Raw genomic sequence first — 14,442 nt, forward strand, 5'->3', positions numbered from 1 at the left:
TGCTGCAAAGCAACAAAAAACAAATCAAACTTGTTGGCGTAGCAAGCATGAAATATCTTGAACTCCAAATAGTTTGCTGTTAGCTTCCTCCATGCTGTGTAAGCTCTCTTTCTAGGACCTAGTGCACCCCTGGTCACACACAGCACAGCAAACCAAACATAGAATAACTTATATTTGAATAAAATAGATGGCTCCCTGTTGTCACAGTACCACAGACACCCAACCCAGCTATTTCAGTCAGTATCAAACCAATATCATGAACAAATATTAGAGTGGTGTGGGGGTTTTTTTCTTTTTACTTCTTTCAACACAATGTGTAAATAAAAGCCAGACTGTGAATATGTAACCGTTGCCATTGGTATCCTTTATGTGCAGATGCAGCACTAGTTAGAGCCCCATTTTTGAAGGTGTGGGTATCTTGACCTCAGAACACCTTTACAGGCTCTTACAGAAGAGACCCACTCTTATGACACACTGATGACACCACATGGGTGAACCAGCTCTCCTTTCTGGGAGCAATGTTGTGAGCTATTGAATGAGATAATTGTACTACATGAGCATGATTCATATTAAGGAGCTGATCAATCTCCTAGTAGTTGCTACCATGTAGTGTCTTGTCCAAGATTGAACTTGGGAAGATTGAGAGAGTCCAAGATTAAAAAGCTTGTTTAATGCTGATTCCCTGTATGGTAGAGTTTGTCACCATCAGACTTCTGTCCTATAATAGGAATATCGCTGTCTAAATTCCCCCACATGTGGAACTCTCTCATCATGTTTCTGTTTTTAATGCTTAGTTGCCTCATTGACACTGAATCAGAGCTTAGGCTGCTTTCTCATTAATAGCCACTGTAGATTGTTCCAGGAAAGGTGAAGAAGGGCACTGGTAACCTAAATCCCCCTTCATTTCTTCATCCCCAGTCTCCAATTTCCCTTTGGAGGCAGGTCAAAGTTGAAATTGGGATTTATTTAGCAGCCTGTCTCGCTGTATCCTCTTCCAGTGCCCAATATGGAAGCTGCTACTCTGCCTGCGCACCTTAACCTGTTCAAAGATTGTAGAGTGCACAGTCAAATGGATTATTTTTGCATGAATCTATATGAGCTTCAGTGAAATAGCTGCTGCTTTAATCATCATAGCATGAGGACATGCTGTGCTTTTCTGTCAGCCTGTGACCCATGGAGGACGATATGCTATCCCCGACTCTCCAGATCTCCTGCATTATTGATAAGCGCGCTGAAATCCTCTGAGCACACAAGGCACTCTGCTGGCGACATCTTGATGCAAAAGCCTCTCAAGCACCGTCATGTTGAGGAGCCAAACCTGGCTTTAATTTGCCCATTAGCACAGGGCATCACACAACGCTAATTATTCCTTTGTGACTGCTTCTGCAGACTTCCCTGGAAAGATTGAAAATGCTCTAAATACTTACGCTCACAGACTGTAGCATTCTTACTAAGGCGCAGATAGTTTTTTCCCTTTTGTCCTGCCTTCGGTTTCTGTTGTTGATCTGTTTGGACTGTTGCTAGGGCCTTGAGCACTCGCATTATTTTAGTCTCTCCAAACCCTTCTTTCACTAGCCTCTTTCTCACTCCTTCCTCTCCCACTTCCTCCTCACTTCTAAAGGTGGTGGTATGCATTTGTCTGCCTGGCCTGAGCAAAGTCTCTTGCTGCAGCCATGGCACAAAACAACTCTAATCCCTAAAGTTTAGTTTGTCTAAGAGGAGTGATTTCTGTGGTTATCTTATAGTAAATTAACATCCCGCTTTCTGCCTGTCACATATCCAGTGTGAAATCTAGTGCACTTGTCACCGGCAGTACCAACCAGCATGGTTGAGGAGTGTGACATGCCAGGCATGGCAGCAGATTTCTGTTCATTAAAAACTGTCCATGTGGCGACGGGGAATGGCTGAGTAGTGTTGAGCGAGAGCAGGTGAAGTGGTGTGATTGAAGTAGGCTGGTGTTTGACATCATTACAAAATGACAGTTTGAATGAAAATCTTAATGATGATGATTAAAACACTGGTTAAGGATAAACCATATGTGGCAGAGCTTGCTGCAACAGTTGCAGTTCTCAAAAAAAAAAAGAAGCCAGCATCTCGTAGTCTGCCACTGTTTCATGTGACTTGCATTGCCAAAAATATCTCTCTAATTGAGGAACAGGAACCTGAGGTAGCTGCTATTTGCCAACCAGGATCACATATATATATATATCTTATCATTTGGGTCTATTTAGTAACTCCAATTTAAATTTACAGTCTTTGTTTATTTATTTACTTTAAAAAGAAATGTAGGAAAGACATGAGGAATGCATGGTTATATATATTATTGAGCACAGAAGCTGCTTTTGGTTGAAGAAACACAACTAAAGAATTCTGTAGAAGACATCATAAACGAACTAAAGGCAGCTTTTTAAAATAACAGAACATGCGAGTAGTTTTTGTGTCACTTCAACTTTCAATCTAGAAAATATCAACCCCATTACTAATTTTGTTCCTCCTCCACAGCTATCCTCAACCCCAAAGCCCCAAAGGAACCAGCAAAGACCTTCAGTTTTGATTACTCCTATTGGTCTCATACCTCTGTGAGTTTTAACTCTAATCACTAAAAGCAAAGAAAATATGCAAATCTTATTGTGATGCTACATATATTTAAATATATTTTTCTCTTTTTATTGCAGCCCGATGACCCCTGCTTTGCCTCACAGAACCTTGTGTACAATGACATTGGAAAGGAAATGCTGCAGCATGCTTTTGAGGGTTATAACGTCTGCATCTTTGCTTATGGCCAGACAGGAGCTGGCAAATCCTACACCATGATGGGCAAGCAGGAGGAGGGGCAGGAAGGAATCATTCCCATGGTTTGTTCAACAAAACCTCATTCACCATTCACTGCACTGCAGAGACTAAGACAAATAATGCAATCCCTTGTCTTGTAGTCTGTTTACTATTCCTGCTCATTTAGAGCCTTGAATGTATAGTACAACTCGCAAACTGCTGAGTCCATTTAATCTACTAATTCTGTACACATCTTAGACCATCAGAGCTCTGGAAATATTACACGTAGTGCCTTGTTTATGATGAAAAGCCTGAAAAATATATGCATAACAGATTTTTTTTATACACTTAAATAATGTATGTAATGACAAAGGTGTCCTCTCCCAAAGCTTTGATCTGGCTCTTTCCCCTCCTTTGATCAGATTGTCAGATCTAATGGATAGAAAGTTTCTAAATTCACCTTTCAGAATATTTAAACAGTCTAAAATAGAAGAACTGAAACAACTTTAAGTCCTTTAAGCTGCAACCACACTGAAAGCAATTTAGAGCGGTGTGGAAAGTGAATGACATTTGGCCAAAGTTTACAATTTTAGGTTTTCAGGCTATAACTATTTAAATGTTTGCTTTATAAGAAGCCCACAGATCTCACACCTATTTATCGCCTCTTTTATATCTGCGGATGCCGTCATTTGAACTAAAATGCTTTTTTTCTTTGCCACTCAGCTGTGTGAAGATCTGTTTGAGAAGATCAATGAGGACGGCAACAAAGAGGAGCTCTCCTACTCAGTAGAGGTGAGTATCATTCTTCTTTGGTATCTGTAGTCCTCATGGTTCACCTCTGCCCCCAACTTTTTGTGTTCGCTGCTCTTTCCTGAGCATTTCCCAGACTTCAGTCACATACTGCATGGTTTTCTTTGCAAATCTCTGCCAGTAAAATTGGGAAAACAAAAGTGTGACTGTGAAGTTGAGGTGCGATTGTGATCCGGATAATTTCCCAAATCTGGGATAAATAAAGTATATCTTATGTTCTCTGACCTTAATATATGCATGCAAATACCTCCTCTTATATATATCAATAGTGACATTAATATATATTCTTTGTACAGAGCTGCACAATATTAGCTTAATATATTCAACCTGGAGCACCTGAAATTACTCTCTGTACTTCTGAAATTGTTTCCAGGTCAGTTACATGGAGATCTACTGCGAGCGCGTCCGAGATTTGCTCAACCCCAAGAACAAAGGGAACCTACGAGTCCGAGAACACCCGCTGTTGGGTCCCTATGTAGAGGATCTGTCCAAGCTAGCTGTCACCTCCTACACAGACATCGCTGACCTGATGGATGCTGGCAACAAGGCCAGGTGAGCTAAGCCCTGAGATCATGCTGAGATCACAGGAAGGAGCGGGAGGGGCTAAAGTTGTGGCGACAGCTGTGGTGATCTGATAATCAACGGTCAGTCAGGTTGATAAAAGATAAAAATTAGCTTTGATTGAGGAAATGTTCTTGTATGACTCATTTGCAAGGGTTGAATTGTTAAACAGCAAGACAGCTCAGCCTTCACTGTGTTACCGCCTTAATTTTTTATTTTATTTTTTTTTAAATATAACCGCATGTCAAGCTTGACCTGGCAGGTAATGAGTATTTTTCAATGAAATGTGCGCGTGCACGAGGGCTCGTGTGAGGAGGAGTGAACCCTGCCATAATCTCACTGTGCTGACTTAGAAGGCTTATTTCTAGAACATGCCACGTAAAGCCCATATCTCCCCTGTGACTATCCCTCTAAGCACTCCTCATGTGTTTGTGTTTGGCGTCCTCGCGTTATTATCCACCTCCGCCGCACAAAGTAATCCTTTAGATTTACTTCACTCTAATAGGTGTAAAACCCACTGATGATAGCGCTAGTAATAGCCAAGACTAAGAATTAGGAATTAATTTTCCTTTAAAAGAATATTGTGTGGTTATTAAGGTGCTCAGAAATCATACTGTTTATTTCCTAACTGTGCCCATATGTGCTAAACTCCAGAACTGTGGCTGCCACCAACATGAACGAGACAAGCAGCAGGTCCCATGCTGTTTTCACCATTGTCTTCACTCAGAGGAAACACGACAGCGAGACGGACCTCTCCACAGAAAAGGTCAGAGCAGGAAAACAGTCGCCCTCTTTGTTTATAATTAGTTGGAAAACATTCACACTCAAATACACTTAAAGTTCCTTCCTTGTGTTTGTTAGAGATGAATTTCTTTATGCTGTTTTATTTAGACTGAAAAATGGGTTAAAAGCTTTCTTTGGTCCTTTAGTCTCCTGAAGTTAGTGGTCACAGGAGGCAGGGGGAAAAAAAAAAGAGAGAGAGCCATTTTAGATTTGACTTTTAGAATTTCCTCAGACTGTGGAGGAACAAAGACCGCTATGTTACTGAAAACAATGCCTATTGTATGTGGCCACTCTGTTAGATTTTACACCCTTGCTCCATCTCACTTGACAGGAATGCCCCCAAATGCTTTGAATGTGTTCAACAATTCATTCTGCAGATTTTTATGGTGGGATTTAAACCATTAAACTGGAATTTGTCTCTGTTTTCTAAATGCAAAAATGCTAAATGCAAAAAAGTTTTGCATTTAGCATTGATTTCCTTTATAAATTATTTTCTAATGTGATTTGTGTGAATCTGCTGCTTGGCTCGGGAGCACCAGGCATACGTTTTCCTTGACATAAAAACTATAAATAAAGTGAAAGTGGAGCTTTCATTTTTTTACGTCATACCTCCAGCAGTGCTGTTTCTGTTGCAGTAATGGAACACATCTTTTGTAATAGATTACACTGACAGAGCTATTTCTTCACCTCACCAGAGCTGGTCAAGTTTTATAGTGCGTGCTTTGTCGCTGATGCTCAGCTCATTACTGTGTCCAGGCTGTTCATAAGATGCTAACCTGTGTCATGCAGTAGCTTTGGTATGAGGAGTCTGTACATCATCCAAGTGCTGCACTGTGCTCCTATCTTTTTTTCTGATGTGGTCAACATTATGCAGAAATTTAGATTTGGCATTGGTGAAGCTAAGAGCTGTATTTTATTTATTTATTTTCTCTACCCACCCTATTAAATGCACATTATTATAGGCCTGATGCATCTAATGCATTTACTCCCTCCCTTTAGGTCAGTAAAATTAGTCTGGTAGACTTGGCAGGCAGTGAGCGAGCAGATTCAACTGGAGCTAAAGGTACCAGGCTAAAGGTAAGACTCCGATCTTTCCAAACACCTTGGAATCACATTAAAAAAAATGGCTTGTACAACCTGGAAATCTGTGTAATTTTATTCTGTTTTTGTTTTTTGTCTGTGCTTGCAGGAGGGAGCAAACATCAACAAGTCTCTCACCACGTTAGGAAAGGTTATCTCTGCCTTGGCTGAAGTGGTGAGTCTTACACTTGATTTTATTTCCTTTATTTCTCTCCTCCTCCTTCTTTGCAGTCGTTCTCTTATCCTCTACAACTTGACCCTACCTTCAAAAGGAATTCATGTTTGTAGCCTGGCATGCTGTAATGTCTGCCCTTCTGTTCTCTCTTCTCTTGTCCTTGTAATGCTTACTTGCACAGGATAATTGTACCAGCAAGGTAAACCCTTTCACAGCTAAACCACTAACCTGTCATTCATCCCATGAGACAGATTTGACAGCCTTTGGTCATGTGCAGCAATGAAGTTGCAGATATTTAGCTGTTATCAGTTTTATCACTTTAAACCTTAAACCCTCAATCCCTGCACAAGAGCAAATGCATGTCAAATTAACTCTCTCCTCATTTTACCTGACATATTGACCCTTACACATAAGGATCTTTTTTTTTTTCTATTACAACATAATATTGCACAGCCTCCAGTCGTTTCCATAATTTGTACATCATTACATCAGCTCATTTTTACTCATATATTGATTTATTTATTTTTTGCTTACCGCAGAGCAAGAAGAAGAAGAAGAGTGATTTCATCCCATACAGGGACTCTGTTCTGACATGGCTGCTGAGGGAGAACCTCGGTATGGATATTAGTATCACTTGATTAATTGACGTTACTATGTGACAATAGTGGTTTGCCAGTAAATTACGTATGAAAAGCCAGAGAAATTGAGCCATTTGCATAATGGAATATGCTGTCAGGATTGAAAAAAGAAAAGACTTGAAATAGTCTACATTGCACTCAGGAAGTTTTAAGAAGAGCATAGTCGGCTCACCTCCTTGGTCCAGACGTGTCACAAAAAGTGCGCAGTGTATCTTAGATTTAGTCTAATGAAGCTCTTGATTACACAAAAAAATGTATTTCATTTGACGAGCTTTTAAAAAGTGTTGTATTTTCATAGAAATTCTATGTGCCTTTGGTCATGTTTGGTCCTCAATGCTTATCTGACATCTCTACTGATCTTTTATCAGGTGGGAACTCCAGAACAGCCATGGTAGCTGCCCTCAGTCCTGCAGACATAAACTACGATGAAACCCTCAGCACTCTGCGGTAAGCTTTCTGTCCTGGAGGAAGATTGTGATTGTGATTGTTTGAATTACACTTAAAATTATTTGTTTTATTATGTTTTTAGCTATGCTGACCGCGCCAAGAACATCAAATGCAATGCTGTCATCAATGAGGATCCCAACAATAAGCTGGTGCGCGATCTGAAGGATGAAGTGGCCCGGCTGAAGGAACTGCTCCGTGCCCAGGGCCTGGGAGACATTCTGGACAGTGAGTTTTATGCTGTCTCAGCTGGTCGTATCTGCAGCCAGCGACCTTCTCTGTCAGGGCCCACCACAAACTGGCAACGTCTTCTATCTTCATTACTGTCTCGTTACTCTCAGCCATCTAACGTTTTCATCTCAGTGCTTGTACTTGTGGCTGGTACATCACTAAAAACAAAGAATGAAGCAGCTTTTAACAAGTTTACCTCAATAAAGGTTTATTATGCCTCAGTGCAGTCATGTATAGAACGTCAAATATGTAGTATATTTAAGGTTGTATGTGTTTGACTGATTGTTTGACAACACATGTAGTCACTCAAAACTGCACTAAAATATCATTTGCTATATGCAGGAGTAATGGCTCATAGCCTTGTCAATTAGATACATAATATACCCATTAATGACTTCTAATAGCTGAAGTGATGAATAACCTGACTACTTGCTAATGCCTGCATAGATCACGTCTAATAGCGTAGCACTTAGCAAAACATATCGTGACGTTTCTTCTCAGCTTTGTTATTGTTTATCCAGCCCCCCCAAAAAAAACAACATAAAAAATATCTGTTCCTCCTATTCTACTGGTGCTGACCTCTGACCCTTCTCATCTTTTCCTGCTTCCCCTCAGTTGATCCTATGGGGGATGATTGTCCAGGAAGTGGAATCAAATGTGTGTATATGTGTGGTAGACTTGCACTGTATATCACTATTTGCCCTAATTATAGTAGCTAACATTGCTTATGAACCCCATTACCTGTATATTGAATCTGCTACCAGCTTTGCATGTAAGTGCCTTTGTTTTTTTTAAAAAAAAGCAAAAGCTTAATAGAGTCCCAGAAATGCAAGGTTTCCATAGGTGTTCTTATAACTGGCAAGAGTAAGCATGGCAGTAGGTTAGCATGCTTTGCGCTTTATTGTTATTTTTTTGTTACGTTTTTCAGAATGACAGGGGGGGAGGCAGCTACTTACAGGCTCAGATCCATTTTAGAGTAGCCCTTTAGTTTTCCCTGGCCTCAAAATGCAAATGCATCGTTTCATAATAATGTCTCACTACCTATGACTCGCACTCTTTAAGCTTATTTTAATCCCGGTTATTCGTTCTGCTTTTTATTTTGTTTTCTTTCACTAATCATCCCCAGCAGGTGACGGTGCCCAAAGCTTTAAAATGCCCCTTCTGAGTTCTCAAACTGAGGCTCAGAGCTACAGACGGAAAGGTGCTTAATTTTTGTATTTCTATATAGAGGCACCAGAGGTGTTTGTGTAAAGATTTGACTAACTTTGTGCACTTTAGTAGTTAGTAGAGTGACTAGTTTGCTAGTGTGCTTTCTGTTGTATTCTCAAGCATCCCTAACATCTTAACCTTAAAAATGTTTCTGCACCATCTGATGTGCAGGGCAAATAGTTAACTAGCTCAAGCTATAGTTGGGTGTGTTTTTGGAGAAAAAAAGCCCATATCTCAAGAAAGTCATCATCCCCCAGAATATTTACCCTTTTCTAATATCACTTTGATTTAGTTTGGTCCTTAAAGAGCTCACTTGTGTGTTGCCTCAGAGGCCCTTGAGGTCATTATATTGACATGAGCTACCTGACCTTTGAGTGAGGCTGCTGTGGCTTTTGTTATGGCGGATGCTGTGTGCGTATGGCGCGTGTGCTGTGAATTAATCTAATCAACTCCAGGCTGAACTTTCTTTGCCAGCATGTGTCCACGTCTCTCCTCTGTCCTCCTGCTGGACCTTCTTGCAGTCTCCATCTCCCTCCCATCCTGTAGCCGATACTCGTGATAGCAGTTTTCACACAGTGTGTTCACCCTCGTTCACACATACACAGAAGCAACAAAGTGACACCTCCCTATTTCTTCCAAACATACTACAAATTAAGAGCTCAGAGTTAATTGCTCTCCACTGTAATTGTGACCACCATAAAAGCCGCCCTTTAAACTGGTTATTAAAGGCTGAAATCTAATGCGTTTTCTCTGGAAGATGATGAGTTGGAGCGTAACTGCCTGGAGTGAAAACTGCTGCTGTCTGTAGCTGACTATCATGCTGGGTGTTTGTCTAAACCCTACAACGTAAAATGTGTGTCTTACATTGGTCTTTCCTCCCCTTTGTCCTTTCTCTTTCCCCATCTGCCCCCCCCCCTGTTACTTTCTTTCCTTCTTTCTATTTGGTATTTCGTTATTCCATTTTTATGTGTTTTATTCCTTCAAACCTTTCTTGGCCTATCCCTCCTCTTTCTGTGTTATCTTCCTTCTCCCTCTCTCTTTCTTGTTGTTGGCTCAGACCTCAAAGACATTCAGAACAATAAGAATAGATACTTGATAGCCTCAGAGAACCAACGCCCTGGCCATTTCTCCACAGCCCCTATTGGTTCCCTGACAGCCTCGCCGTCTTCTGGCTCGCTGTGCAGCCAGGGGGGCCTTCAGTCAGTCACCAGCATCCAAGAGCGAATCATGTCCACGCCTGGAGGGGAGGAGGCCATTGAAAGACTCAAGGTAAAGCAGACAATGGTGTATGCAGCACTTTTAAAATCACACTGACTGTTTGTTGTTAGGAAAGTTAAAAGTCCCGCAGCCATCTTCCTACTCCGGCCACTTAAAGGTGTATCCCAGATATCTCATTTTATACCCTGGCCCACATACAGAGCTTTGATCTTAAGTGGAACTCCTCTTTCTGTTAGTGGAATAAGACATTTACAACTATGTATTTATTTGCTGAGATATGCAATTATAAGAAAAATAAATATAATTTCAACAATATCTAAGTTTTCCTACATAAAGGAGTAATGTAACTGTAGGAAAATAAGTCTGTCAGCAAAACTCTGGACTTAAATTGTAAGAAATAAATGCGTAAAATAAAAAAATCAAAAGTTCAGTTACTGCCCAGACTATCCTGTAATTATAAAACGAAAGTTTTTCTTAAATCACAGAAAATTTTCTGTTTGAATATCGTTGAGGGACGTCTTTATTAGTAGGGCGGTTTTGGAGCCTTTGCTGGGCCAATTCTGGCCCCTGGACCTTATGTTTGACACCTCTGCTCTAACCAATAGAGGCTTGAAGAAAAGAAAAAAAAAAACAACTATTGGTCTTAACTGCTGGTTTCATGGTTAATATGGCAAAAATAATAAAGTAATTGCGGACTTTTTCAATGCCACACGGGACAACAGGCTTGTTTTTAATTGTTAAAAAGTGTATTTTATCCACAGTGTATATAAATGTAGAGATGCAGCTTTATTTTTTATGATTAAATATACAAAATTTATTAGAAGTCAAGAAATTCACAGTAACGTGAAATAAGATAAAAAGGGAGAAACTGTAACTTATTCAATATATTTGTTTAACGTTAAGATGGCTGTTTAATTTTACGCCACATACAGCCTTTATTAAAACCCTGCCTTGCGTATCGGTCGTCACGCAGCTACCGAGCCTTATATGCCTCCCACTCACAGCAGTCTCTCACACTCTGTAGATAGGGTAGCACATAAGATTGCAACATCCACAGCCATGAGGAGCTGCAGTTTCCATGGCAACCGTGGTGCCCGGTCCCGTCTGTCATCCAATGACGTCAAGCACCAACGCAAATACGGTGGAAATCAGACCAAAATAGATTCAGTCTTATCAGCTTTAGGCTTTAATAGTTAGGAACAGCGTTCTCTATCAGTGCTGAAACTATTTTTGGGAATCTAAACGCAAGAAAATAAGTCATAATCACGTTGAATATACAAGTTTATTTTGTGAAGGGAAAGTATAAACATTACACATAAACATTTGACAGTGATGAGGCAAAGGTAATCTCCCAAATCCAGGTTGGTGCGCTTGTTCCTGCCTCCAATACACTGCTAATAGTTACTTTTATATTACACCGGTTTGGTTTTTCTCATAATTTCCCCTTTGTTCAGGAATCAGAAAAGATCATTGCTGAGCTCAATGAAACCTGGGAGGAGAAACTGCGAAAGACTGAGGCAATCCGCATGGAGAGGTCAGTACAGGCAGACAGTGTTTGTTCATTTCCATCTTTATTTCCCGAGGGGGAAGGTGTCTGTCCAACGTGTGCATTAAAGTCTTCCTCATTGCATCCTGTCAGTCTTAAAGGGGTGTGCGGTCTGTCTCAACTGTGTGTCAAATGCTCTGATAGCATTGGAAACTTCCCCCGACACACCTCTCAGACGTCACATAGAGGGATGTCTGTCATCCATTATCTGCAATTTGACGTTCACTCCCACCTGATGCTGTGATTGGCCACGTTCCTTCTCATTCTAGCTCTCTGAAGCTTTGTTTGTTTGTTACTCAGCATGTGTGGCTAAATGTGACTATTACCCCCCTTTTTTTGTATAGGATATTCTTGTCTTCTCCCTCTTTGTTGGTCATGATTTATCTATCCCCCTCTCTCTATGAGCACAATTAATTTTCAACACTGTCAAATATCACATCTTAAGAACTGTAACCAAACCTTTAGTTTTCCCCTAGTACTTTACTCTCTCTCTTCATCCCTCTGTGCTGTCTGTTTTACTTTTCTCTCCCACCTTTTTTTCCATCTCTGCACTAGTTCTGTCCATTTCACTGTCCTCCTTTGTCGTCACACTCGGCTGCACAAACACCCCTCTCAGACATCAACCATGCTACCGTCTGTCCATAGAGTCTAACTGGTGCCATTCTCAGCCGGTTGTCATGCTACAAATCACTTACTCCAACGTTGCACACCATCGGTTCTCATCCTCTTCGAGTTACCAGCACAAACGATCTTTAGTGGGGAAAAAAGAAGTGCACACAGTGTATGTTGCAGCAAGAATAAAAGACCAATAACGAATGCTTTCACTGAGTGTACAAATGTTTTTTTGGCTGTATTTCAGGGAGGCTTTGCTTGCAGAGATGGGCGTGGCAATCCGTGAAGATGGAGGCACTTTGGGTGTATTCTCTCCTAAAAAGGTATGACAGACTGGGTGGGAGCGCACAGTGTCAACATTCCCACTGGTGGTGAAGCACATCCTTCCTCCATCACTTCACTTTACCTCACTGTCTTTTTCCATGAGAACCCTTCCTGGGGTTTTTTTCTTTATCATTCTGTCTTTCTTTCCACTTCTTATTTGCTTCCTTCACATACTCAGCTTAGCGATGAAGGGCCATTTGACGAGCCTTTTGATTGTTTTGCCACCAAAAAGGTTTGTTTAACCAAATAAGCTGGCAGAACTACATTTCCCGCATTAGAAATAGCCCCACTTTAGACAGTTTAGTCTTTAATAGACATTTTATGTGCATGGTCCAGATCTACACTTTTTCTGCTCATTGTTTTGTACTTTTACTCTGCTGGATCATTTGCAGTCTTATTTTTTTTTTCCTGTAGATGCTCTCAGTGCTATCAGATCCTTATGAAATTACAAGCAGTGGCATGTTCCCTTCACTCCATCAAGTAGAGGCAGTGCTATAGTGCAGTGACTTAAAAACTGGTAGATATGTTTATGTTTGTTTGTCAGTAGAGTCATTAGTGCCTGAAACAACACACGTCATCACTTCGTGTGTGTGTGTGTGTGTGTGTGTGTGTGTGTGTGTGTGTGTCCTTTGTTCACATCCGATTGTCTTCCATAATTTCTTTTCTCTCCTTTCACTCACTGCTCCACGGGTTAGCCTTGCGATCTCTATGCAGACTTTAACGGGGTATTCTCACCTAAAAAGGTTGGTGTTTTGGAGGAATAGCTTGCAGGATCCTTTTTGAAGTAGTTCTGTGAAATATAAGACTCCAGAGTTGTCAGGACAGTGTTGATGTGACCGCTTCTGTCTACATTTGCAGACAGAAGCATTTGTTTGATATGAAAATATCCTAGCATCAGGGGCAGTTTCTGCACTTATGAATGTTGATTAAAGCAGCGAAATTCTAGAAATGTTTTTGTGGTAAACTGTCTGCTTCATGTGTTTATCTGTAGACCCCACACCTGGTTAACCTGAATGAGGATCCTCTCATGTCTGAGTGTCTGCTCTACTACATCAAAGACGGAATTACAAGGTAACCTAAACCCGAATAATGACCCTGCCGCAGTGGATTTGGAAAGTTCTGGCAACTCTCCCAGGCAAGGTTGTCTGGAAAACTACTGGGTCTTTTTATGATCAGGCTTAAAATCTGCTAATGAATACATTTTGCTTTTGTTTATGTCACCTCTTTGTCCTGTTGGTACCCTGTATAGACTCTTTCTGTTGAGTCAGTTGTTACATTTCAACTTACAGAAACACTAACTGTACATTTTTGCACAAATGGCTGACAATGCATGTGTATAGCAGTATGCAGTCTCTCAAACTGGCTTCTGTGATTGTTTCAGAGTGGGTCAGGCCGACGCAGAGAGAAGACAGGACATTGTTTTAAGCGGTGCTCATATCAAGGAAGAACACTGCTACTTCCGCAGCGAAAGGAATGCAAATGGAGATGGTGAGACATAATACTGGCTGCTGGTGTTTGGAGGTGTTTGTATTGAATGTGTGCTAAATTAAGTTGAGCAAGATGTTTATAGTGTGATTTTAAAAACACCTAAACACATACAAACGAAACCTTTTTTTTTTTTCTTTTTTTTTTTGAACGGATGAAACGAGTATATAAATATATAGACTACATCTAATGGGTGACGTATTTGTGGGTTTTTCTTTTTGGTTTTTTTTTTTTGTTTGTTTGTTTGTTTGTTTGTTTTTTTTGAATGGTGATGAGTCATTCAGAATGATTGATTTGCGATTGGTTTGTTTTTGCTAAAGTTATTGTCATGCTGGTGCCCTGCGAGGGATCGGAGACCTACGTCAACGGCAAGCGTGTTGAGGACTCGATCCAGCTTCGTTCAGGTATGTGTGTAGAAAGTTTTCTATACAAACTGTGAACATTTGTGTGATGTCTGTAAGCAGATATGATGTAACTAATTTCTTAATGCCCAAATTATGAAATGTATTTATGACCTGTAGCGTTTAAGAAATTTCTTTCATGCTTGTGCTGCC

The 14,442-nt window shown here is 40.6% G+C and overlaps 1 protein-coding gene across 30 annotated transcripts in view; it reads left to right on the forward strand.

The window, feature by feature from the left end:
* The window catches only part of kif1b (kinesin family member 1B), a 67,639-nt gene that overhangs the window by 25,899 nt on the left and 27,298 nt on the right, over positions 1–14,442 (forward strand). For 7 of the 30 annotated variants that reach the window (XM_086278159.1, XM_086278163.1, XM_086278176.1 and 4 more), the window contains exons 3-23: positions 2,503–2,579; positions 2,676–2,855; positions 3,496–3,564; positions 3,956–4,134; positions 4,798–4,909; positions 5,926–6,003; positions 6,116–6,181; positions 6,363–6,380; positions 6,721–6,796; positions 7,188–7,266; positions 7,349–7,491; positions 8,110–8,151; positions 8,621–8,695; positions 9,761–9,972; positions 11,376–11,455; positions 12,327–12,402; positions 12,582–12,635; positions 13,099–13,146; positions 13,395–13,474; positions 13,785–13,891; positions 14,209–14,292. In XM_086278159.1, coding sequence (XP_086134285.1) covers positions 2,503–2,579; positions 2,676–2,855; positions 3,496–3,564; positions 3,956–4,134; positions 4,798–4,909; positions 5,926–6,003; positions 6,116–6,181; positions 6,363–6,380; positions 6,721–6,796; positions 7,188–7,266; positions 7,349–7,491; positions 8,110–8,151; positions 8,621–8,695; positions 9,761–9,972; positions 11,376–11,455; positions 12,327–12,402; positions 12,582–12,635; positions 13,099–13,146; positions 13,395–13,474; positions 13,785–13,891; positions 14,209–14,292 — 1,935 coding nt within the window. The remainder of the gene's footprint in view (positions 1–2,502; positions 2,580–2,675; positions 2,856–3,495; positions 3,565–3,955; positions 4,135–4,797; positions 4,910–5,925; positions 6,004–6,115; positions 6,182–6,362; positions 6,381–6,720; positions 6,797–7,187; positions 7,267–7,348; positions 7,492–8,109; positions 8,152–8,620; positions 8,696–9,760; positions 9,973–11,375; positions 11,456–12,326; positions 12,403–12,581; positions 12,636–13,098; positions 13,147–13,394; positions 13,475–13,784; positions 13,892–14,208; positions 14,293–14,442) is intronic. The other 23 variants (XM_086278177.1, XM_086278181.1, XM_086278190.1 and 20 more) reach the window with 13 other exon arrangements.

The sequence above is a fragment of the Aulonocara sp. 'chitande type north' Nkhata Bay genome, linkage group LG20 (genome assembly GCF_057382095.1).
Source record: "Aulonocara sp. 'chitande type north' Nkhata Bay isolate Kocher_YH1m ecotype deep benthic linkage group LG20, A_spYH_male_GT1.1, whole genome shotgun sequence".
In the NCBI taxonomy this organism is placed as follows: Eukaryota; Metazoa; Chordata; class Actinopteri; order Cichliformes; family Cichlidae; genus Aulonocara; species Aulonocara sp. 'chitande type north' Nkhata Bay.